We start from the raw sequence: 25,436 nt of genomic DNA on the forward strand, positions 1-25,436 counted from the left end.
CCAGAAATGTTAAGCAAAGTCCAAACAAGCAATCCAAAGTTATTCACAGGTAAATCAGTCAGTTTTTCAATCCAGGGATAATCCAAATATCAAAGCCCAGTGTCAAAAACAGTTCAGTATCAGACTTACATCAAATCCAAGAATATCAGTCAATTAGGAAAAACGGAGGAATGGCAATACTTTCCAACAGAAGGAAACAGAGATTCACTCTCTTCTGAGACTCAGACTAAACAACCCAGGTTTCTGGCTCCGTCTTATGGCCGTTTGAGAAACCACACCCAATTACAGTTTTTGCATTTTCTTAAAGAGAGTTTTAAAATGTTTATCCTGGTTTATATATTGTCCAACCCAAATACCTGTTAGGTGACTTATATTCCTAACATTCTCCCCTTTTGGGTAAAACAATATATATAACCTTACATTCTAAGTCCATAATCCTCACAGCAAGCCTTACGCTTTATAGAGCCTTGGGCCTTTGTAAAATGATCTGCTATATTGTTTTCTGACATACAGTATTCCAGCTTTATCATCTTACTTTGCACACATTGTCTCACATTTAAATATCTTAAATCTATGTGTTTCATTCTTGTTTTAACAGCTGATTGTATTGCTGATTGGTTGTCTTCGTAAATAACAAAAGAATCTGTTACATCAATTCCCATATCAATTAATAATTGCTTATATGAAACTAAATCTGTACATAGTAAAGACAAACATGAGAATTCAGCCTCCATTGTTGACAAACTTAGATGTTTCTGTCTAATAGACCTCCATCCAATCAATGCCTTTCCCAATAATATTACAGTACCCGATGTAGATTTTCATGTACCGTGTTGCCGGGCGTATAAGGCGACCCGGTGATAAGACGACCCCCCACCACCACCGGAAACGCCCTCCAGAAATCCCCGGGGCTGCAGCGGCAGGGCAGAGTGCCAGGGGCCGTGGGAAGAAGCAGGAAGGCTGCAGCCTCGGGCGGAGCGAGGCGAGCGGATGAGCGGAGCGGCGCAGGGGATCCAGGAAGCCAGAGGCGCCTTCGCTGCGTCCCAACAAGCATCCGAAAGCCGGCAGTGGATATACCGGCGTATAAGACGACCCCCCACTTGGAGGCATGTTTTTCGGGGCAAAAAAGTCGTCTTATACGCCGGCAAATACGGTATTTATGTCTGTAGCAAAACTTGCATCAGCATATGCAGTTAAATTCAGTTCATCTTTAGGCTCAAATACAATGCATAATGCATTGTTTGTTTCAGATATCTTAACACACGTTTAGCAGGTTGCCAGTGCCTTTCAGTTGGCTCAGCATTAAATCTCGCTAATTGATTAACACTGTATGCAATATCAGGCCTTGACCAATTACTGAGATAAGATAAACTACCAATCAAGGACTGATAAATGTTCTTATCAAAAACAGGACTTTGAACATCACTATGGCTAAACTCCTGGCTCATTGGTGTTTTAGCTGGCTTACAACAGTTCCATTTTAAAACTTTTTAGTAATTGGTTAATTTTATCTGCCTGTGAGATCTTGTATCCCCCCCTAGTTTTATCTATCTTTAAACCAAGATATTGTTTGATTTCTCCTAACTGTTTTATCTTAAATTTCTTTTCTAACAGTGAGATTATTTTAGTAGCTTCTTGTTCAGTTTTGGTGATTAATGCTATGTCATCAGTAAATAATAGCAATAATGAAATTACACCATTACCTTCTCTTTTGAAAAAACATGGATCAGCCAAACCAGCTACAAAACCTATCTTAGTTAATTCCTTAACTATACATTGGTTCCACTCATATCCTGATTGCTTTAAACCATAAAGACTCTTTTTCAATTTCCAGCAGTCATTATTATCAGTATTATCATTTTTAAGACCTAAAGGTTTCTTTAAATATATAGTGTGTTGCAACGGTGCATGCAGATATGCTATCTCTACATCCAAATGATTTATGATGTATTTCTCCTTAGCTGCCCACACTAATGCTGTATGTAGTAGCCTTCACACTAGGTGCAAACACCTCATCATAGTCATTTGCTGTCTGATTAAATCCTTGTGCTATTAACCTGGCTTTATGGGCAACAGTCCCATCCACACCTGTCTTTAGTTTATATATCCATATATTATATATTATATATTATATTATATTATATATCCATATATATATTTAGTTTATATATCCTATGGCATGTTTACCTGGTGGTAACTTAACATTTTCGTATATCTCCAGTCTTTTTAATGATCCCAGTTCCTTATCCATTGCTTCCTGCCAAGCAGCCTGATCCTGATACAGTTTTAGTTCATTATAGTTATTTGGAACTGTATTCACTTGGCATACAACACTAGCCTGATATCTATCAGGTGGTCATGTTACTCGGGTTGAACATCTTGGTAATACAGGGCTAATTGGTGGACTCTCCTGTGCCACCTGCTCCTGTTCTTCTACCTCCTCCTGTGCCTGTTCTCCTACTTCCTCCTGTTCTTCCTCTTTAATGTCTATTTGGGGTTTACTGATGGTATCTTTAGGGACTATTTGGGTGTCAATAATAATATCATTGCTGGATTCCTGTTCCTGTTCCAGTTTATCCCACCCAACGTGCTAAAGAAATTTTGCATTAGCACTACAATAAACATGAGCTGTGCCTTGATCCCAGAATCTAAACGATCTATGGTTGGCCTCCTAACCTACAAAAATATAACTTCTTAGCTCTATGTTGCCCTTTCAGTCTTACTTGTGAGGGAATATGCACCCATGCTGGAGCTCCAAATGTGTGTAGGTAACTTAAATTTGGTTTTCTGCCAAGCCAACGAATGAATGGCAATTCTCCAGTTGTTGTATTAACTACATTGTTTAAAACATGGTTACTACACATTATGGCCTCACCCCTCAGGTAAACCTGAGTCAGATAACACAGTGAGAGCCATGGCTTGTAATGTTTGCCCTCTTCGTTCTACAAATGAGTTATGTTGTGGTCTGTAAGGTGCAGAACATTTATGCTCAACACCAGCCAATTTCAGCATTGTTTGGAATATTTTGTTAACAAACTCAGTCCCATTATCAGTAACTAATGTAATTACTTTATTTTTCATTTTTCTCTCAGCAAACCTTAGCCAGTTAAAGAAATGTTGAAATGTTTCTGTTTTGTTTTTCATAAGATAGCAGAAACCGTATCGTGAGTAATGATCCATAATACTCAAAATATAACAGGCACCTCCTAAACTTGGTTTCTTAGGACCAATTATGTCAGCAAAAACAACTTCTAAAGGTTCTTTGGTCTTAAGTAACCTTATTCTTTTCTTGACTACAAGCATTACAGTTTAAATACTTACTACAGGGTTTCAATTTTACTCCTTCTGACAATTCAACAGTTTGTTTGAGCATTTTGAAATTAATGTGCCCTAGACGTCTATGCAATAAATGTATACATTCATCATGTGGCTTAACATTGTTATAAACTGAGTTAGCCATCTTCAACTGATCATCATGTATCACATATAAATCATTCTCTAGATTAGCAGTAACACTTTTACCCTCTTTCTCTATTATACATTTATCTCCCCTAAAGGTTACTACATAACCAAGATTAACTAAAGCCCTTACTGATAATAAATTAAATTTTAGTTTAGGTACATATAACATAGTTAAATGTTCGTTTATACAAGAACAATATGCAGTACCTTCACCTGATTCTTTAATTTTCCATCCATTTGCCAATGATACATGTTGTTTACTCATGGACATCTTTACAAACATTTTTCTATCTTTAGTAATGCATTGCGATGCTCCACTATCAACAACCCACAAATCATGGTTTACAGTTGAATTGCTAGACATAGCTAAACTAACATTCTTCTTGGCCTTCTGGTGTTTACTAGTATTCTGTTGTTTTCCCTTCTTACAGAATCTAGCTATATGTCCCTTAGCCCCACAAGAAAAACATTTTCTAACAGTATAGGCAGTTGAAGACAAATCCTCTTCTTGTGGTTGTTCCTTCCTCAGTTGGTCCCTATCCAACCGTCTTCTTGCTTCTTCTAACAACCTTCCAAGTTATGTCAGTCAATGTCAGTTCATCTCTGGGCAGAACTTCCAGTGAAGATACATAATCATTATAACTTTCATCCAATGAGGAAAAAATGCTGTAAACTTGATGCAACTCTGAAAATATCAGTTCCTTTTCATGTAGCTCTTGAAAAGTTCTTTTCATGAAATTCAAATGAGCTAACATATCTCCACCTTTCAGAAGACGTGCTCTAAACAGTTTACGTGTAAGATGTATGTGTGCACCTACACTGTCATGAACATAAATCCTCTTCAAATTCTCCCAACACTTAGCAGCAGACTCTTCTCCACGAATATGGACTAGCTGCTGATCACTCAGTGTTAGTCCAATTATACAAAGAGCTCATTTGTTGTTCTGGTTAAAGTCAGCAAGCTTCTTGGCATCATCCTCATTACTTGGATCCCAAGCATTTACATCCGGTGGGTCTTGAACTACATTCCATAACCCTTCTTTACACAGAAGTAGACTGCACTTCATAGACCAAGAAACATAGTTTGTTCCATCCAACCGGCTTATCAGTGATAGACTGGTTGAAGTGTCTTGTGCCATCTTTACCAGTATAGTAACCCACAATTAAACAGTAAACAGCTGTCTGTATACAGTACTGTGTATTCACACTAACTCTCAGTTATCTGAGCCTGGTATGGCCTGGGCCCATAACCAGTGTTGAGGTAATTCCCCGTTAGGAGAATGAGCGCATACAGGGAGACGTATTTGAGAGTAGTATTTGAATAATACACACACAGCACACAGATACACTGTACAGTAAATGTAGGTTTTTACTTCCAGAAACGTTAAGCAAAGTGCAAACAATCAATCCAAAGTCATTCACAGGTAAATCAGTCAGTTTTTCAATCCAGGGATAATCCAAATATCAAAGCCCAGTGTCAAAAACAGTTCGGCATCAGACTTACATCAAATCCAAAAATATCAGTCAATTAGGAAAAATGGAGGAACGGCAATACTTTCCAACAGAAGGAAACAGAGATTCACTCTCTTCTGAGACTCAGACTAAACAACCCAAGTTTCTGGCTCCATCTTATGGCCGTTTGAGAAACCACACCCAATTACAGTTTTTGCATTTTCTTAGAGACAGTTTTAAAATGTTTATCCTGGTTTATATATTGTCCAACCTAAATACCTGTTAGATGACTTATATTCCTAACACTTCCTTCCTTCCTTCCTTCCCCAATTCCAAATGTCAATAAACCCTCCATCATAAAGAGAAGCATGTTTTGATCCATCTATTTGTTCAAAGACAAGGAATCTTGGGCAGTGTGAATATATTGATGCGAATACATGGACCTTTAATTTGGTCAACCAAAGGCTAGGTTATAAATCTTAAAGCAAACAAGTACATAATTATATGGCTCATGCTAGCCCATTGCTGAAAAGAATTCCAATTCCAAAGGAAGGGACCACATCATTTCCCAAATAACATTGAATGAACTCTCATCAGTTAGCAGATAAATAGTAACAGGTAATGGGAACTGCAGTCCAACAAAATTGGAAAATCTGTATTTTCCTTAGCTCTGCATTAGAGTAAATATGACAGAATTCTCTGACTCTGGGTATGTAGGTGGATGTGCCCATAATATTGCAGAACAAAAATGAAATTTCTGTGGCATCAAATGAGTAATTTTCCCCACTAAACCAAGACTCAAGTTAGAAAGAAGATCAAAGCCACCGGGAAGGAAGTAACTTTGAATACTCATGAAGAAAGACTTCAATTGTTTCTGAGATTCTATAATTTAATTCCCTTCTTATTGCAAAAAGCCTGCCTATTCTGAATCAATCAGCTTTCTTGGGTTTAAATTAAGGTGCTCGATAATAGTATAATTGTAATTATCTATTGCTATTCATCATATTTTCCTTAAAGGTATTTCCCAAATATTGGGTGCTCAAAAGCATTAACAGACATGGATCACATAGTACAGCAGCCCCTAACTGGTTCTGTGTAGAGAGATTTTTCCACAGACCAGACGGGGTGTGGTTTTGTGTGCTGCCTGCATCTCATGGATGGGGCTTCATTTGTTTGCGCAGACCGGTTTTTGGCATGCTGCAGACCAGTGCTGGTCCATGGATCCGGGGTTGGGGACCCCTGACATAGTACACTCATGGCTTCCATTCAAAGGAATAAAAAGACTGTCCAGTCTTTTTAGCCTCTAGCCAGTGCTGCTCATCTTGGTTTCTTAGCCAAGAGTACCAGTGTTGTCTGAAGACACTTCTGTGATTATGTGACCAGCATGAGTATATGCCGAGGCACGCAGAACACTGTTACATTCCCACTAAAGTGGTACTTATTAATCTACTCGCATTTGCTTGCTTTTGAACTGCTAGGTGGCAGGTGCTGGAACAAGAGACGGGAGCTCACCCTCATTGTGCAATGCTCAGGTCTCAAACCCAGGCTGCCAGCTTTCCAGTTGACAAGCTCAGAAGCTTTAACTTCTGAGAGACCACCCTCTAAAAACAAGAACAAAACACTTGCGTGGAGCCATCTTTTGAGGAATATTCCTAGTAATTAGAACCCCAGCCATTTTGTACCTGTTCTTCTCAGAACATTAGCTACCCTTCTCTTTGTGATGCAAACAGCAGTGACTGCTGCCACTGGCATGACAAGTTGGGGAGTAGATGGTGGCCATTTTAGCAGGTTAATTTTGAGTTTCATTGGAGGTTCACTTAGTCATCATGCTTCTTGTGTCCAAAAAGGAACATCGGAAAAAACAAGGGTAAAAGATCTACTGATTGTAAAAGGGCAGGAGAAAGCAATAAGATGGAAAGGATTAGTTTCAAATTTGGGAGTACATGGCTTTGAATAAGGAATAGCTTGCCTTTTGAATTATTTAATGAATTACACACACACACACACCCCAATGTTTGATTAGATTGAAGGCATCATTCCTTGGGTGAATGGGCAGGGTTTCAGTAGAGAGATAGGAAAGAGGATTTTCAAGCAATTTGTCTCAACATTCTTGAATTATTTAGGTTATAATTTAGTGGTGGGATTTTTTTACTACCAGTTCTGTGGGTGTGGCTTGGTGGGCGTGGCTTGGTGGGTGTGGCAGGGAAAGGACATTGTAAAATCTCCATTCCCTCCCAACACCTGGGGGAAGGTTACTGCAAAATCCCCATTCCCTCCCCACCCCACTAACCTGCTTTCTAGCTCTGTTCTCCTATGCAGGGCAACAAAAAAAGACTCAGCCAATCAGCTGGGACTCAGGAGGCAGAGAATAGATGGGGGCAGGGCCAGTCAGAGGTGGTATTTGCCAGTTTTCTGAACTACTCAAAATTTCCACTAATACCGGTTCTCCAGAACTGGTCAGAACCTGCTGAATACCACCTCTGTTATAATTACATATTTACAAGCTGCCTTTTCCTCCCTCTCTTTTTATTTATTCATAATATTGTTTCAGTGCTGTTTTTTTCTTAAGATAGATTTAAGCTTTTGCAGTACCTAAAAATATTGAAATGACTATATATATGGAGTTGTATTTCTTTCCCTTCTTCTTTACATTTAAATGAATATTTTGAATCAATGCACAAACGTTACTTATTTCCCACTGCATTTATAATGCAGGAGGACGTTCAGGATGATTTTATGGTTTTAGAATAAGCCACAGAAGGTACTTCCCCACAGATCATGTTCAATCATAAGCCATGATTCACTAACATGATGTCCAGCTTCACATAACCACAACAGATCACATTAATCTAAATGTAATCTCATATACCATTAAAGAGAAGATAATCTGAATTATAGGAATTTCAGATGATACAAATCAGCAGACCAATACAAGACCTCTATCAGTCAGAGTAAGAAATCAAGTTTTGTTAAGAGTCACAAAAGAAGAAAAAGTATCCCCTGAAAGGGACATATGAATTTAAGAAGTCCAATTTCTGGATTCTAGACTCCAGATTAAGATTGGGTGGATTCTAAATTTCAGCCTATGAACCACCATGCTGAAACATTTCTCTTCCACATAAAGATATGGCTTGACTATAACTGGAACCAGTTTATCAAAAGGTTGCTATGTCCTTGTTTGTCCCACTGCTGAGCAGAGCTGAGCTGAAGATTTAAAGGCCTTACCTGCTTCCCATCCAGGGTATACAGCTTTTTTACGACACCTGTCTCCAGCTTTATGGCTTCGGTAATGTCAGTAAGCACTTGCTCAAAAGAATGGGCTGTTTTCTTATTCAGGAGCACACGCACCGCCTTCCTTGGCTTCACTCCACTCCGGATAATGGTCACCAATTTGGGACGCACAAAATCCTTGTTCTCCTTCGCTTGGGCACTGTTGCTACTGGCCAGGGACTGAGGAGCTTTCATATTGGCAGAGGTTTTCACATTAACTGACCAGTTTGGATTGACATTCTTGGTATACTCCACTTTCTTAAAGAAGTTGTCTGATGAACACACATAGCTTTCTCCTGTGAAGAACAGAAAATATAGGGATATTTATCAAGAGCATAAGCAAACTCTTTTCAGCAGGAAAGATAGTTATAGAGGTTTGGACATCTCTAAAGAGAGAAGTCAAATGTGGAATGCAGGTGACTTCTGAAAGATCATCTTTTCTGTTATCCATCCATCCATCCATCTCTATCATCTTCTCCATCTGAGTCTATTTGGTCACCAAGAGTTAGCATCCCCTGTTTGAATACACCTAATGAAAATGCATTTATGTTTATTTGTTTCTTTACTTGATTTACATGGCCACCTAGCTCAACACAGTAACTCTGGACATCTAACAATACATCAAAACATATGTACAGCACAACACAAAGATAAAGCCAATATCTCATTTTTACAGTTCATTGATTGATATGATTGATCGATTGATTGATTAATTCATTCGTTGTGTTTTGTTTGTTCGTTCATTCCTTCATTCCAAGATGAAAGAAACATGTGCTAACTGTCCTGTCCTTCATGATGCAACATTCCCTCCAGTGGTCTGCAGTTCCTCTGTTTTTTCTATACTTCCATTAATTCCTAAGGGAAATCATGAAAAAAAATATTTTCCATGTCTATAATTTCCCAGAAGCAACTGTACACTCATTGCTTCCTGGAGAAATAGTAGTTTTTGCTTCCCTTGTAGACTCTGCAAAAATAGTTCAAACAGTTCCTTCTAATGCAGTGGAGAGTTTTGAGAGAGATAGTGGAGGAGTACTGAAGTACTTCAGAGCTCAGCAAAATGGTGCAATTGTAGACTTTATGACAGTCCAACACATTAGACCAGATTAAGACACCAATGCCATGTAAGTGAGGATTACTTTATGGTAACAAGCATAGGAACAGAATTTTGCAAATCTGAAGGTGTTTCCACATCCCTAAATTTATCTTTTTGTAGACTATGGAGATGTTTGTCTGAGACATTTTCTCAAATTATTTTTTTAACCTGGGTTCAAGTCCATCTTATTTAACTGTTGCCTTGACAGCAGGTCTTCCTCCTTCTTCAAGGCCATTCCCTCTTTCCTCTCTATACTTTGGGCTTGACTAAGTGTCCCCAAGAGATGTCCACTAGAAAAAGTCAATATGGCAGCCATCACCATGCAATCAACTTTGTGTGCAGATAAACAAGGGGCAGAGCTTGGAATGCAGCGATGTGGGCAACATCTTGACTTTTTTTAACCTGTTCTCATGGTCTCTTTAGGTGACAGTATATAGTACTGGTCTTCAAAAAAGAAGTTATCTTCTCACAACCCACTTAGGAATGATTTTGCAATACAGCTAGTCCTTGACTTACAACCACAATTGAGCCCAACATTTCTGTTGCTAAGTGAGAAAGTTGTTAAGTGAGTTTTGCCCCATTTTATGATATTTCTTGCCACAGCTGTTAAGTGAATCACTTCAGTTGATAAGTTAGTAACATGATTGTTAAATGAATCTGGCTGCCCCATTGACCTTTCTTGTCAGAAGATCACAAAAGTCGATCATACGACCCTGGGACACCACAATCATCATAAATATGAGTCAGTTGCCAAGTATCTGAATTTTGATCATGTGACCATGGGGATGCTACAATGGTTGTAAATGGGGGGGGAAAAGGCATAAGTCACTTTTTTCCATGCCATTGTAACTTCAAAGTCCACAAGTCTTAAATTTGCCAAGTTTGGAGACCCCTAATCTAGGGGGAAAAAATCTTACCTTAAATGTGGAAAGGAAAAAAAAAAATGAGGCTAAATTTGCTGCTCTGAAAGAACAATTTCCTGGAACATAACCATTTACATAGTGCCATGTTTATATTATACCGAAACCACTGAAAGAGAAAAGATCTGAAGGCAGCTGCAGTGAAAGACTCTTGTCAAATAACACAACTGCTGTCATGGATGTAATTAATTTTTGACATTGCAATGTATCTAACAAACCCAACCTTATGTCTACTAATTACAGGCGAAAGAGAAACAATTTTAGAATAACAACCAGCCAGGGCCTTTCCATGCCCATCTCCCCAAACAAGCATGATAATCTGTAATCCGCCAACACAAAGGAGGCAATCAAAGTTCTGATGCTGAAATAATTCTACATATAGTACAGGAAGAATTATCATTTATCGCCCTTTGTAGTATATGCACCTCCACATCTCTAAGTGTACAGTTGCTATCTTCAGCAATTCTGTCTCTTAATGGCATTTCATCTGATATTCATCTTGTTCCCTGACTTTGCTTTTAATACATCCTTTTAATTAAAAAAAAAACCAAGGAAGGGGTCTTTTGCAAAAGAAAACACTGATCTCATGTCTTCTGTATTCTTAGAAAAATAAACTGGTGGACAGCCATCTGCTTATTTAAAAGTGTGCCTGCTTACCTAGAAGAAGAAAAAAAGACATTTGGGGTCATGAGGGTCATACAAGGATAACATTGTTGGGCAAATTCCCCAATGAATGTTGGGGTATCATGATGAGCATGACATCATTGTGGCTTGTACCTGAAATCTATGTCTATGGGAAGGTAGAAAGTATGCTAGCAGGGGAAGTTTATAGAACAGCAAGAAGGAATATTCATCCCAGCCAGTTTGGTCTAGTGGTTAAGGCATTAGTGTATAAACCAGGAGATGGTGAGTTCTAGTCCTACCTTAGGCATGAAAAAAGAAAAAGGAAAAGGAAAAAGAGAAATAGAAAAATAGAAAAAGGAAAGGAAAAGAAAAAAAAGTTGACTGGTGACTTTAGACAAATCACCAGGAGATGGTGAGTTCAAATCCCACCCTAGGCATGAAAGTTAACTAAGTGACTTGGGCAAATCACAAGGAGACAGTGAGTTCTAGTCTTACCTCAGGCATGAAAGCAAGCATGTTTTTTAAGCTGCATGGACTCCAATGCCCAGAATTCCCCAGCCAGCATGGGAATTGAAGTCCTCATATCTTAAAGATGCTGAGGTTGAGAAACACTGCTCTAGAGACCCCCAACCATTGTGCTGAAACAACAATAATGTGAACAGATTTTATACTGCCTCAGCAAGGCTGTGAGCCTGGAATACATGAATAAGGAAATCGTGTAAAATTGTTGACTCCAACAATACTGAAGATCCACTCCCTTTGTTGACTAGAGAATTCTGGGAATTGAAGTCCACAGATCTTAAAGTTGCCAGGGCTGGATACCCCGCTATAGAATTTTCTTGAGGAATGAATTCAAATCACTTTCAGAAGGATAGATTCTTTGCTTGTGGGCTCTACTTTGATTCTCGCTAGAATCTTGATGACTTTCAGGAATCTTGCTGAAGTTCCCTAACTGTTGCACACAAACAACTGGTTCTGCTAAATGAACATACATTAAGGATTAAAACACCCAGATTCTTCTCTCAAGCTACAAAGAGGTAATGAGAACCAATTTCATCCATCCTTTCACTCAAAAATCCAGTCCCAGTTTTCCTTGTATTTTAGCAGCCTCCATTTGTGTGGAAGGAAAAAAAGGTCTTTAAAAAAATGTATTTCAATTATCAGACCTTAGGGAAATAGGAAATACTTGTTGATGTCTTTCTATTCTATTCTATTCTATTCTATTCTATTCTATTCTATTCTATTCTATTCTATTCTATTCTATTCTATTCTTTGTCACCCATCTTGTGTGCATGATTCTGGGCATCTTACAATATTGTATGATTGATGGAATTGGGTATGTCTAGTTTAATGAAAATAAGAACTAGGGGGTGATATGATAGAAATGTTCCAATATTTGAGGGACTCCTACAAACATGAGGGGGTCAACCTATTTTCCAAAACACCAAAAGGCAACACAACAAACAATGGATGGAAATTAACCAAGGAGAAAAGCAGCCTAGAACTAAGGAGAAATTTCCTAACAGTGGTAACAATTAACCAGTGGAACATCTTGTCTTCAGAAATTATGGGTGGTGCATCACTGGAGGCATTAAGAAAGAGACTGGACGACATTTTATCTGAAATGGTATAGGGTTTCCTTCCTGGGCAGGGAGTAAGAGTAGAAGACTTCTAAGGTCCCTTCCAACTCTGTTATTCTATTAACATACATTATTAAAAGGTTTATTGGTCATTTATCTGCTCTATGTCCTTGACTGAAATGACATCTGCAAATACTGTATTATATTTATACCTTTTCCTCCAGGAGCTCAAGATAGGTCCAAAACTTGCTAGCAATTTCATCTAAGTGACCTCAACAACAATTGACAAGACTCTAGAATACAGTAAACATTCAGATTTTGGCATCTTCCCAAGCTACAGAGAAGCGATTGAGGATTTCCTCCTATTTTTGACTGAGCAATGACCGAGCTTCAGGGTTTACATGACTCTTTACCCAACAATTGTGCCTCTCTGAGCACTCAGTAGATTGTCAAGGAGAACTGATAGGTTGTGGCAAGAGCCTGATAGATTTTAATCAGGGATACGTTTTGTTGGGCAATTTAATCCATTGCCCAGAGAAGTCCTTCTCCAAAGGGCATTTGGAGATGGCGAATTTCTGTGTCATGTTTCTGCTCTATATCAGGAGCTGTGAATGATTGATGTGGCTGAACATTCACTCTGCTTCAGCTACGTCCAGCTTGTTGAGGGCTGGGGGTGGTAACACTCAAAGTGGAATGAATGCAGGGCAATGAAGAGCCAAATTCTAGAAAAACCATGTTAAGTTGTTAGCCGTGCCTTCTTTCTTTATATTTACCATCATTGTTTGACAAGGCAGTGATATGAGGTCCCCTGACTTGCCAAACATTTGTTGTGAAAATAAGGGAGATGAAAAAAATCTCAAAAGACATTAAGAAAAGGGATGTCAACTCCTCAATGGAAAGTTACAGAATTATAGAATCAGAGTTGGAAGGGATCTTGGAAGTCTTTTACTCACAACTCAGGAGACTCAACATCATTTCAGACAAATTGCTCTCCAATCTCTTCTGAGGAACCCCTAGTGATGGAGCACCTACAACTTCTGGAGGTAAGCAGTTCCACTGATTAATTGTTCTCAGTGAGAAATTTCTCCTTAATTCTAAGTTGGTTCTCTCTTTGATAAATTTCCATCTATTAATTCTTGTCATGTCCTCAAGTGCTTTGGAGAATAAGTCAACCCCCTCTTCTCTATGGTAGCCCCTTAAATATTGGAAGACTGCTAACATGTCGTCCCTTGTCCTTCTTTTTGTTAGATTAGACATACCCATTTCCTGCAATCATTCATCATACACTTTAGCTTCAGTCCCCTAATCGTTTTTGTTGCTCTTTTCTGCACTCTTTCTAGAGTTTCAACATCAGTTTGTAACGTGGTGATCAAAATTAAGTATTCCAAGCGTGGTCTTACAAGTACAGTATAAAGCAGTAGTATCACTTCTCATGATCTTGATGCTATCCCTCTGTTGATGCAGCCTAGGACTGCATTGACTTTTATGGAAGCTGCAGCAATTTGCTGGCTCATATTTAAGTGATTGTCCACTAGGACACCTAGGTCCCTCTCACAGTTACTGCTATTTACTACAACCTTTTCCTCCTCTCAAATTATCTCCAGATTTTATGTATTCCTTCCTGAACAGGAAGAATATAACAAAATAACAGAAGCCCAAATCTAATATCTCTTTCACAGGAGAAAATCATTGGCATTGTGATAACATCTAGCATTTTTTTAAAACGACCTTGCATCAGGATGGAGTTGGGAGTGACTGAATGGAGTTGAGCACTTACTGACCAGATGCCCTTCCAGATGCTTACATAGTGGTCATAGCAGATTTTTTCTCTCTGTACCCAGAAAGAGAAATATCTGCCGCTACCTAGGATCGAACTCATATCCCCCTGATTTTGGTGTGAGAGCTCCACCTCTAGGCCACCACACTGCTTCTGTGGTGACATCTAGCATTAGCCTGTACTAAAGCTTTATACTTTTCTTCTACACTAATCAAGGCATGCAATTTTCTGTACAATAAGGAATTTGTGTATAGTCCAAGAACATAATTACAAATACAGCTGAAAAATGCATGTCCATGAGGATAGCAGGATCTGAGTTCAATTTGATGGAACATTTTTTATATATATAACCACTTTAGTGAAGATTTCCAAATATAGTAAGAATAGAATAGAACAGAACAGAACAGAACAGAACAGAACAGAATAGAATACTTTATTGGCCAAGTGTGATTGGACACACAAGGAATTTGTCTTGGTGTAAATACTCTCAGTATACATAAAGAAAAGATACATTCGTTAAGAATCAAGAATCATAACGTAGAACACTTAATGATAGTCACAGGGTACAATCAACAATCAAATCATACTAGGAAACAGTCAATATAAATCGTAAGGATACAAGCGACAAAGTTACAGTAAGGGAACTAATACTATTTCATATTATTTGGAAAAATAGTATTGAAACTCAGTGCAAGATTGATAAAACTAAGAGAAAAAACTTTTTGTTTTACGCTAGGGCACAACACTTGGAGATAACTGGGCTTCTTGGAGAACAAATTTCATAGAAGCAGGCATAAATAGCAAAGAATCTTCTACAGAGGATCCCAAACGAATATTCTAGAACAGGAGTCTAACCTTAGCAACTTTAAGACTTGTGGACTTCAACTCCCAAAATTCCCCATGCTGGCTGGGAAATTCTGGAAGTTGGTTCACAAGTCTTAAAGTTGCTAAGGTTGGACACCCTTGTCCTAAAGCTATTGTGCCAACCTTGGTATCTTTCCAAATAGAACATAGAATAATAGAGTTGGAAGGGACCTCGGAAATCTTCTAGTCCAACCCCCTGCTCGAGCATGACCTCCAGGATTTCTGTCTAGTATGATTTGGAATTCTGGGAGAAATATCTGGAACATCTTCCCTTCCACTGACTTGTCTCCTAATTCCAAAACCATACCTGGTTTTCCTCACATTCCATTTTTTAGACCATAGATTTCTTTGGACATAATGGTTTGCTATTTTTCTATTTAAAGATTAGTCTTGCTAGAACCCAAATTTTATTTCTGTCTGTTTCAGAAAAGTGAAACAGATAGTGTCCCTTACTACTAGAATTAAACAGTAGACAACTAAACACTGAAAAAAGCTAGTGCTAATTTAGTGTTGGCAAAATTAATTTTATCCTCTCCCTCTTCTGCTGTTGCCTTGCCATCATGCCAAAATATTCTTATCCTCACTTGAGGATCCTTGGTGCTCTCTGAGCTTGGTTGTTTTCTTGCAGATGTTTCATTACCCAAAGTAGGTAAGGTCATCACTGCTAGTCAGCAAGAAAACAACCAAGCTCAGAGAGCACCAAGGGCCTCTAATTTCAACCCTGAGATGCAAATATTAGTGAAGTATTAGTACTGATTTATACATCCTTAGAACAGCCACACTTGGAATACTGCTTCCAGTTTTGGTCACCATGTTATAAAAAAGATGTTGAGAACAGCAATTAGGATGATTAAAGGCCTGGAGACTAAAACATATGAAGAACAGTTGCAGGAGTTAGGAATGGCTTGTCTAGAAAAAAGAAGGACTAAGGTGACATGATAACAGTGTTCCAGTATTTCAGGGGCTTCTATCAGGGGTGGGATTCTACCAGTTCACACCTATTTGCTAGAACCAGTTGTTAACATTCTAAGCAGTTCGGAGAACCGGTTGTTAGAATAAATTACTGGCCTAATCCTGTAAGGAAGGCAGGAAGGAAACATTCTGGTGTTGCTTACAGAAACTGGTACTTTGCTTTTGTGGAGTGACCATTCAAAGTTACAATGGCACTGAAAAAAGTGACTTATGACCATTTTTCACACTTAGAACTGTTGCAGCATCCTCACAGTCATGAGAGGCCAGGTGAGGAGATGAGTGCCTCGAAGTGAGTGATATTGAGTTGGCCACACCCAGCTAATAACATGACCACCAAGCCATGTCCACCCAGTCACATGAGCCACGCCCACCATCTAAGCCATGCCGATAGAACTGGTTGTTAAAAAATTTGAATCCCACCCCTGGCTTCTAGGGTCAACTTATTTCCCGAAGCACCAGAAGGCAAGACAAGAAACAATGGATGGAAACTAATCAAGGAGAGAAGCAACCTGGAATTAGGGAGAAACTTACTAGCTGTGAGGACAATTAACCAATGGAATGGGATACTACCTGTCTGAAATGGTATAGGGTCTCCTGCTTGAGAAGGGGGTTGGACTATAAGACCACCAAGGTAGCTTCTAGCTCTATTCTGATTGATTGGTTATTCCAAGTAACTACCTTATACAATCCACAATATTCAGGCAACCCTTGACTTACAACCATTCATTTAAGGACCATTCGAAGTTACAACCTCACTGGAAGAAAATAACTTATGGTCAGTTCTCACACTTAGGACCATTGCAGCATCTCCAGTTATGTGATCAGACTTTGGGTGCTTGGCAACTGGCATGCATGGAATACGGTTGCAGTGTCCTGGGATTGTCAGGGACTACTTGTATTCTCCAACTTTCCTTGTACTGTCACAATGCACTGAATTGTGTACACCTTCTAAATCATTTAACTGGCTCCCTCTTGTTAAGTATGTAGTGTGAACTCTACTAGAGCAGTCTGAGGCGGGAAGTCATAATTTTCTATGATGTCAGATAGCTTGAAACTAGCTTCAAATTCACTAAACATCCTCTACTTTTAATTCTGGATTTCAAGTAGAGGAAACATCTTCAGACTCATTTTTTTAAAAAAATAGAAACCAAACTTCCCCACTATATGTGACCTCAAAAATACGGTAGTGTGATTTCCTGATATTTTGAGGTTGGAAAAATAGGTTACAGTAAATGACATGAATCTCCTCTCCCTCACCCCCTACCCCACAAAAAAGAAGAAAAAATATTTGGCTTATGACTGACTGATAGAAGACTTCAATTAAAAATATTAATTACAATCATGAAAAGTTTACCAATTTCTTTTTGTACTGAACTTCAGTCAGAGACAAATATTCTAGGATGATGGTGAATTTAGCACCAGCTGCCTTCTATGGTTATTTTGAGAACATTAAGGAATGTGGTTCCTTACACTTAAGTTCCTTAGATAAAGCCATTCATGTATAATAGGAATAATCAATGTGAACTGTTTCTCTTTGTATTTTTTATTCTGCCCTACTCACCTATGATATTCTGCTGATTCCTCAACCAAATATTAATCAGTTCAAGTTGGCTAAGCACTGCCATCTGTATTTCAGCTATGAAATGTTTATAGTTTCACTGCCAGGAAATTATAGACCACCTCTAAATCCACACCTAGTGTTACATCATAACATATTTGTTTGGGTTTGCTTACCTGATTGGGTCAACCCAATAAATTGTGATATATTCATGGTTAATCAAACTTGTACTGAATGAACATTATGAGTGACTTGGGATAAGCAGATGTTGTTTGGTTAAAGGTATAAAAATATGGAATGCTTCACAAACTTGTCAATCAGTCAGATATCCAGACTGGGTTTGGCATTTTTGTCTATCTACTGAATCCTTAACCAAAGACCTGGGATAGGCAAATTTGAATATTTGATGATGTTATAGTTATTGTTGCAGGATGGAAGCTGTTCCAAATAAAGCTGCCTTCTGCAATTGACTAATGGCAAATTTGTCAATGCCTATGGTGTTCAAGTGGTGCTCCAGTTATTTTGGGATTGTACTAACCTTGCTTGCCTTTGACATAGTCATTCTATTTCTATTATTATTATTATTATACACAAAAAACAACAGTGTACACAGCAAACGAGATAACTATGCTGGGTTTCATATCACAAATCACTAGTCAAACACTTCCCATTTAGGACTGCGTGATGTATCAGCGAATTATGCGAGCAAATAATAATAATAATAATAATAATAATAATAATAATAATAATAATAATGATAATAAGTTAATCTTTAGTGAGATTCACAGCCTTTGGGGCTGGTTGGCAGCTCAACAGCTCGAGTCCTAACCAAGGACCTAGGAACTGTTAAGGTAGCGTCAGAGGATATAAGCTGCTGTTGTTGTTATTGTTATTGTTGTTATTATTATTGTTGTTATTATTATTGTTGTTATTATTATTATTATTATTATTATTATTATTATTAATATTATTGATGTTGTTGTTGTTATATTTTATTCATTAAACATGAAACTCAGTCAACTGAACATTTAAAAATGTATAACAAATATTATTGACTGGTACTGAGGGTTGATATAGGATGCTGCCAGCATCCTAGTATGAACCAAGTATCTTCTTAAAATGTATGTTGTTCTGAGTAACACAGTCTTTTGCAGTTCCATTGGTGCTACAGCAGGAAAATTTTTGGACATGGTACCAAGTGCCCCGATGACAATGGGTATCACTGTTACATGTTTCATCCATAATCACATGTTTCAATGGCCAGGTTGTGATATTTCATGATTTTCCAGTTCTTTTTCTTTGACTCTGGCATCTCCTGTACAGTGATATCAATAAATTGTACTTTTTGGTTTTCAACAACTGTGATATCTGGTGTGTATTGTTGTTGTTGTTATTATTACGATGATGATTATGATTATGATTAAATCTTTAGTGAGAATGTCGAAGGATATAAGCTGTTCTAAGTGGGGTGGCTTTTTGTAGAATCAGGGTATTCAAGTCTGATAAATTCAGAATTTCCAAATAGCGAGGTAGCCCTTTAGGTATTGCTCCAAGGGCTCCAATTACAATTGGGATAATACACGATTTCTTTTTCTAAAGTTGCTCAACTTCAATTTGTAAGTCCCAATACTTTGTTATTTTTTCTTGCTGCGTGTCTTCAATTCGTGCATCACCAGGTATTGCAATGTCAATGAACCAAACCTTTTTTTTTTCAACTATTGTTATGTCAGGTATGTTGTGGGTCAAGTGCCTGTCAGTCTGTATTCTGAAGTCCCACAAGATCTTGACTTTTTCATTCTCCAGAACTTTCTCAACCTGATGTTCCCAGTAGTTGTTACTATACTCAAATCCAAATTTTTGGCATAGTTTCCAGTGAATGATTTTAGCAACTCAGTTATGGCATTCTAAGTAGTCAGTTTGTGAAATTTTGCTGCATCCACTGCTTAAATTGTCAACTGTTTCATCTTTCTCATTACAGAGGCAGCATTTGCTGTTGGTGGTGACATGCTGAATCTTTGCCTTCATGCAATTTGTCGCTAAAGCTTGTTCTTGAGCAGCCAAAATAAAGCCTTCAGTTTCTTTTTTCAGTATTCCTGATTTTAAACAATTCCAAGTAAGCTTTTGGTCAGCTTTGCCTTCAATACTTTTCAGGTATTGGCCATGCATAGCTTTGCTTTTCCAATTTTCAATTCGCTTCTCAATTACTTTTTTGTATTCAGCTTTTGACTTGGTTGTCTTCAAAAGGCCTCCTTTATGTACTTCCTTAATCATTAGCTCTTCACTTTTCTGGATGTAGTCATTCAAGCTGTGTCTTTCTTCTTCTACAGTCTGCTTTATTTGTAGGAAACCTCAACCACCCTCTGCTCTCGGTAAATATAATTGATCAACATCACTTTTAGGATACAAGGCATGATTTATAGTCATAAGCTTCCTTGTTTTTCTGTCCAAATTGTCCAGCTCCATCTGGGTCCAGTCAATTATTCCTGCAGAGTATCGAATCACAGGTATAGCCCAGGTATTTATTGCTTTTATGATGTTTTCAACACTCAATTTGGACTTTAAAATCTTGTGAATTCTTCTAACGTACTTGGCTGAAGTTCATTCCTTGACTTTATTATGCATTAAATCAGAGGCTTCTAAAACCCCGAAGTACTTGTAGCCTGCTTCTGGTTTCATTGTCATTATTGTTGTTGTTGTTGTTATCTTTTATTTATTAAATATGAAACTCAGTCAACTGAACATTTTAAAATGTATCACAAATATCATTGACTGGCGCTGATGGTTGATACAAGATGTTCCTGATAAGCTTCCATCTATTAATTCTTGTCATGTCCTCAAGTGCTTTGGAGAATAAGTCAACCCCCTCTTCTCTATGATAGCCCCTTAAATATTGGAAGACGGCTAACATGTCACCCCTTGTCCTTCTTTTTGTTAGATTAGACATACCCATTTCCTGCAACCATTCATCATACACTTTAGCTTCAGTCCCCTAATCATTTTTGTTGCTCTTCTTTGCACTGTTTCTAGAGTTTCAACATCAGTTTGTAACGTGGTGACCAAAATTAAATATACCAAGCGTGGTCTTACAAGTGCAGTATAAAGCAGTAGTATCACTTCTCATGATCTTGATGCTATCCCTCCCTATAGTTCCAAATGTTGTTTTTCTTTAAGCCCCTTCCCTTTTTACAGTTCTGTTGAACCCTCTGGATACACGATATCATAAAAAAATAACAATTTCAGCACAACAGGGAAAGAGCCCTCAGGGGTAGGGTGGTTTTTTTTTACAGAACAACATAAACCATCTGGAGAAAAATATTACCCCACATACACTATATTGAAGTGAGGCACACTAAAATACCTTTATTCCAGATATTTTATTGCACAGATGATGTCTTAAGTCACTATTGGGATATCAATTATCTTCAGGACCTACCGAGCATGAAGGCGTATAAAGAAACTATCTTATTTATTTATTTATTTATTTATTTTATTTGTCAATTGCTCACAAGATAATAGGTATAAGTAAAAACATAGTTATGAATACATGGATACATATAAGAAAAATAAAAAGAAACAATAGGACAGGGACGCTTATGCACGCCCCCTACGGACCTCTTAGGAAACGGATGAGGTCAATAGTAGACAGTCTAAGGTTAAAGTTTTTGGGATTTGGGGAAAAAACTACAGAGTCAGGTGGGCTTCATTAAATAAAGTCTGCAGATGAAATTTTTATTTGGTACGAGAATGGTGGACCATGAAGTTTGGAATAGAAGGAGATTGTCTTTTTCTAGATCTGTGCAAGGTGGTTTAAGTTTCCCTCAATGTCATGGAGATACCACCTTCTCAAGATGAACAGGAAATATGGACTTGTTATTTCTGAGAAAGAAAAGTGATCTAGTTTACCAGAAATATCAAAGGAGTTCTTGTGCCTCTTGTTGTCTATGGATATTCTCAAACCATTCAGATTATGATTGTTCCAAAGATGCTTTTTCCAAAAGGCAACTGGGCTTTCTTGATTTTTTTGTCTCTCTGAAAACATGTCAAAAAGTTCTCAAGAAGTTTATTGAATAAGAAATGAAAGATTTTCAAACAAAAAACCAAGAAAGTCCAGTTGCCTTTTTGGAAAAAAAATTGGGGAGCCTCTTCCTGTTGGTAGATCTACTTAGGAGATTGCAAGACAATGTAATACAAAGTCATTTGGCTGTTTCATTTTTAAAGGTGTTGTTTTATGGATCTAATGTCATGGTTCAGCTGACTTGCCATCATATCAAACAATCCCATTAAAGGGTTGAAATACCCTAATCTTTTCTTTCCTGCTATGTTCCCAATAAACATTCCCTCTCAATTTACCTTACAGGAGAAATCTCCCTTAGTACTGATGAACAGTTTGGAATAACAGAATAACAGAGTTGAAAGGGACCTTGGAGGTCTTCTAGTCCAACTCCCTGCTCAAGCAGGAAACCATATACCATTTGAAATAAATAATTGTCCAATCTTAAAAAAAATCCAGTGTTGGAGCACCCAAAATTCTGGAGGCAAGTTGTTCCACTGGTTCATTGCTCACACCATTAGGAAATTTTTCCTTAGTTCTAGGTTGGTTCTCTCCTTGATTAGTTTCCACTCATTACTTCTTCTCTTAATAGTAGGTTGACTTCCTCTTCTTTGTGGCAGCCTCTTAGACATTGAAACAATGCTATCATGTCATCCCTAGTCCTTCTTTTCATTAAACTAGACATACTCAATTCTTGCAACCATTCTTCATACAGTATGTTGCTCTATTATGCTCTATTGAATTTCTATTGAATTTCTATTATTGAAACTCTAGCAGAGAGATGAAGAATTACACTCCACTTTTTAAATTTGAAATCCACATTATTATATATACTTATTCTTATTTTTGTTGAGCTTTGAGTCAAAAATCTTTGGCAGATTTCCCTCCCATCAAATCTTTTCTCCTTGCTTTCCTGCACACACCTAGCCTCTATGGGCAGCGGCTTTCTGATATGAGTTATGTATCTCAGCGTAACTACTAAACAAGGTAGCATTGCTGGTAATACTTTATAAAGTGCAGCCGATTAATGTCTTTCTTAATTTCGAGTTCACCTCCAGCACACATTAGAATGCATGGCTCAAAATCTAGCCAAAAGCACTTTCCATTGTTAAATTAAACCTGCACACTTCCCCAAAGCTTAGTAGAAAGATTTTAGTAAGCTTTCTGTATAAAGGAGCCCAGTCTGTGGTTGAAGAGTTGCTTGAAAGTGAGATGGGTGGCATATAAATTTATTTATTTTTTATTTATTAATTTTTATGTCACCCATCTCTCCTGTAAGGTGATTGTGGGTTGCTTTATTAATAAATAAATATATTCTAACACTGAATTTCCATTCAACTCTTTTGTAATGTGATCAGAATAGAATAGAATAGAAAACCACTAAGGGATCCTTGGTGCTCTCTGAGCTGGGTTGTTTTCTTGCAGATGTTTCATTACTCAAACTGAGATGGATGGTCATATATCAACATCACCCTAGCACTGATAATGTTACCTACTTTGGGTAGTGAAAGATCTGCAGGGAAACAATCAAGCTCAGAGAACACCAAGGACCTCTCATTTCAATCCTTAGCTTCAAGTATTCTCCTTTATTGGCAGAAAAGCCATTGTTGGATATTTTCAAAATCCTTTTCTTGGGACCAAATGGATGATTACCTCACCATGAAAGTTTTACAAACCCTAGATGGTAGATTTGTTCTCTAGCCTCCTTGGCTAGTCACACTCTAGTAAAGCGCCATGGAAAAAGGTTTCTGTCAGGGTTCCAGCAGTTACTCCAATTAAATCATGAGCCTCGAGCCACACTCTCAAAACTAAAGAGGATTTATTTGAAGTTTATTCTATGTCCGGCACTAACCTGGGCGTAACCAACTCTGAGACACGTAATTCACTGTCACCTTTGATCCTGCTTCCCCCCCCACCCCTCTGGGTGTATCATCCAATGAAACACATCCATAGCCAAGAGTCATCAATCATGCTCTCCAATTAGATTTTTTTCGAGGCAGAAATTTCAACCATCCAATCAGTCTCTGAAGAAAATATGAATGGAGTGTACTTTCGATTTCACACTGTTGCCTGCTCTTTGAAACTTCCCCCTTCTTTCTGTTGTCATCTATAAAACGTGTATACAAAATGTTTTATGAGTTGACAATTTCTCAAAGTCAAAGAAGCTGAGAAAAATATTATCTGGGGGAGAAAAGGGGCGCAACTGCTTCATCTATCAGAATTTGTTTGAAATGATCTTCTCCCTTGAAAGAATTACTAAAGGAAATTTTCATCAAATGGAATAAAATTTGTCTGCCTGGCATTAATAATTTTACCTAAATAAGCTTTCATTTCTTTCCCATTGTGTCACTTCAGTGATTTTTAAAAAGGTTTTTTGCAATCCTGATTGTCTCCCTAAACCTCTTGTAGCTTGGACTGAAAATGGATCTTTCTCTCTCCCCCCACACCCCATCTATCACCTATACCTATCCATCAATCATCTATCTTCTACTATATTACCTGCCTGCCTGCCTGCCTGCCCGTCCTGTCCCGTCCCATCCTGTCCGTCCATCCATCCATTTTCTAGCTTTAAGGAAGACGGGTTGGGATTCTGATATGGTATCTTCCAAAGGCCACATAAGCTCTGAGTGGAAACACAGAAAATAATTGAGAATGAGAATATTGGAAAAGATCTGGGAGATTTTGCATCCCAACCACTTCTTCCATAGGGACCCTACAAAGCTTCTTTTGCTTAAATAATATTTGGGGTGGTGTAGAGAGAAAGAGGCTGTACTAGGAATAGTAAGATTCAGTTTCTACTCCCTCTTCTGTCATGAATACTCTCATGGCAATTTTGGCTCAGTTCCTCTCTCTTGGCTCAGCCTACTTCATGGTTATTTTGGGGAAAATGAAGATATGCTATGTATACTGCTTTGAGTGGCTTTATTTGCAATTCCAATAAAGATCAATAAGTAAATTTGGAGGTGTATCCATAAACATATTAGGCATGGAAGCTAGATCCACACCTGAAGCTCCAATTAAACTGATTTATTGTTACTTGGTGCCCATGCACCGGAATTTTCTCAATTAATGGGATGCTTATCTAACTCCCCCTGCTTGGAGTTAGATATGCATCAATAGAATTCAAGGGAGGTTGGATATACTTCCTTTGTGGTCATATAAGATTCTAGGCTGATCCCTCTCTTGACTCCACCCACAGGTTCTGCCACTCCTTCCCCTACATAATTTGAGTGTCCATGGGCAGTGAATTGAGATACAATTGGAGCTTTTACTGAACACCTCTGTCCTTAAAGCTAGTTAGGATTTGCTCCAGCTGCACATAGATTTCACCCAACATACCCTTTTCCATCTTTTTCACAGTCATTTGTGAAGGTCAACCTGGGTTACTTTATTTCCTGATATTTCCTTAGATCAAAAATAGCACTCTTTAGAAAATATCCTACAATTGGCCATATTCACACATCAAGCTTACCCATATCTTGGGTTTGCACTGTAGCAGAACTATCAACTAACCCAAGTAGGCTCAATTTTGTTTATTTGTTTATTCATTTATTTATTTGTTCATTTGCCTACCTACCTATCTACAACCTACCTACTTACTTACTTATTTACTGATTTATATATATATTTATTTCTTAACCAACCACCTTCCTCAGAGCATTTGTACCACACAGTAAGCCACAAGCAGAAATAAACCAAGATTATAACTAACTAAGCGTAGCAACTTAAGCACAGGAAGCCTGTAAGCTTTGATTGAGCTGATGTGTGAAGTGAAGGCAGGCATAGACTAAGACTAATATCTCATTAAAGCAT

At 38.0% G+C, this 25,436-nt stretch overlaps 1 protein-coding gene across 4 annotated transcripts in view; it reads right to left on the bottom strand.

Annotated features, from left to right (window-relative positions):
* Positions 1–25,436, bottom strand: part of DCX (doublecortin) — a 198,742-nt gene that overhangs the window by 76,975 nt on the left and 96,331 nt on the right. For all 4 annotated transcript variants that reach the window (XM_087971941.1, XM_087971940.1, XM_087971938.1 and 1 more), the window contains exon 3: positions 8,140–8,480. In XM_087971941.1, the coding sequence (XP_087828067.1) occupies positions 8,140–8,480 (341 nt within the window). The remainder of the gene's footprint in view (positions 1–8,139; positions 8,481–25,436) is intronic.

The sequence above is a fragment of the Notechis scutatus genome, chromosome 10, assembly GCF_049901735.1.
Source record: "Notechis scutatus isolate UNSWTSFEM ecotype Mainland chromosome 10, rNotScu1.2, whole genome shotgun sequence".
Taxonomy (NCBI): Eukaryota; Metazoa; Chordata; class Lepidosauria; order Squamata; family Elapidae; genus Notechis; species Notechis scutatus.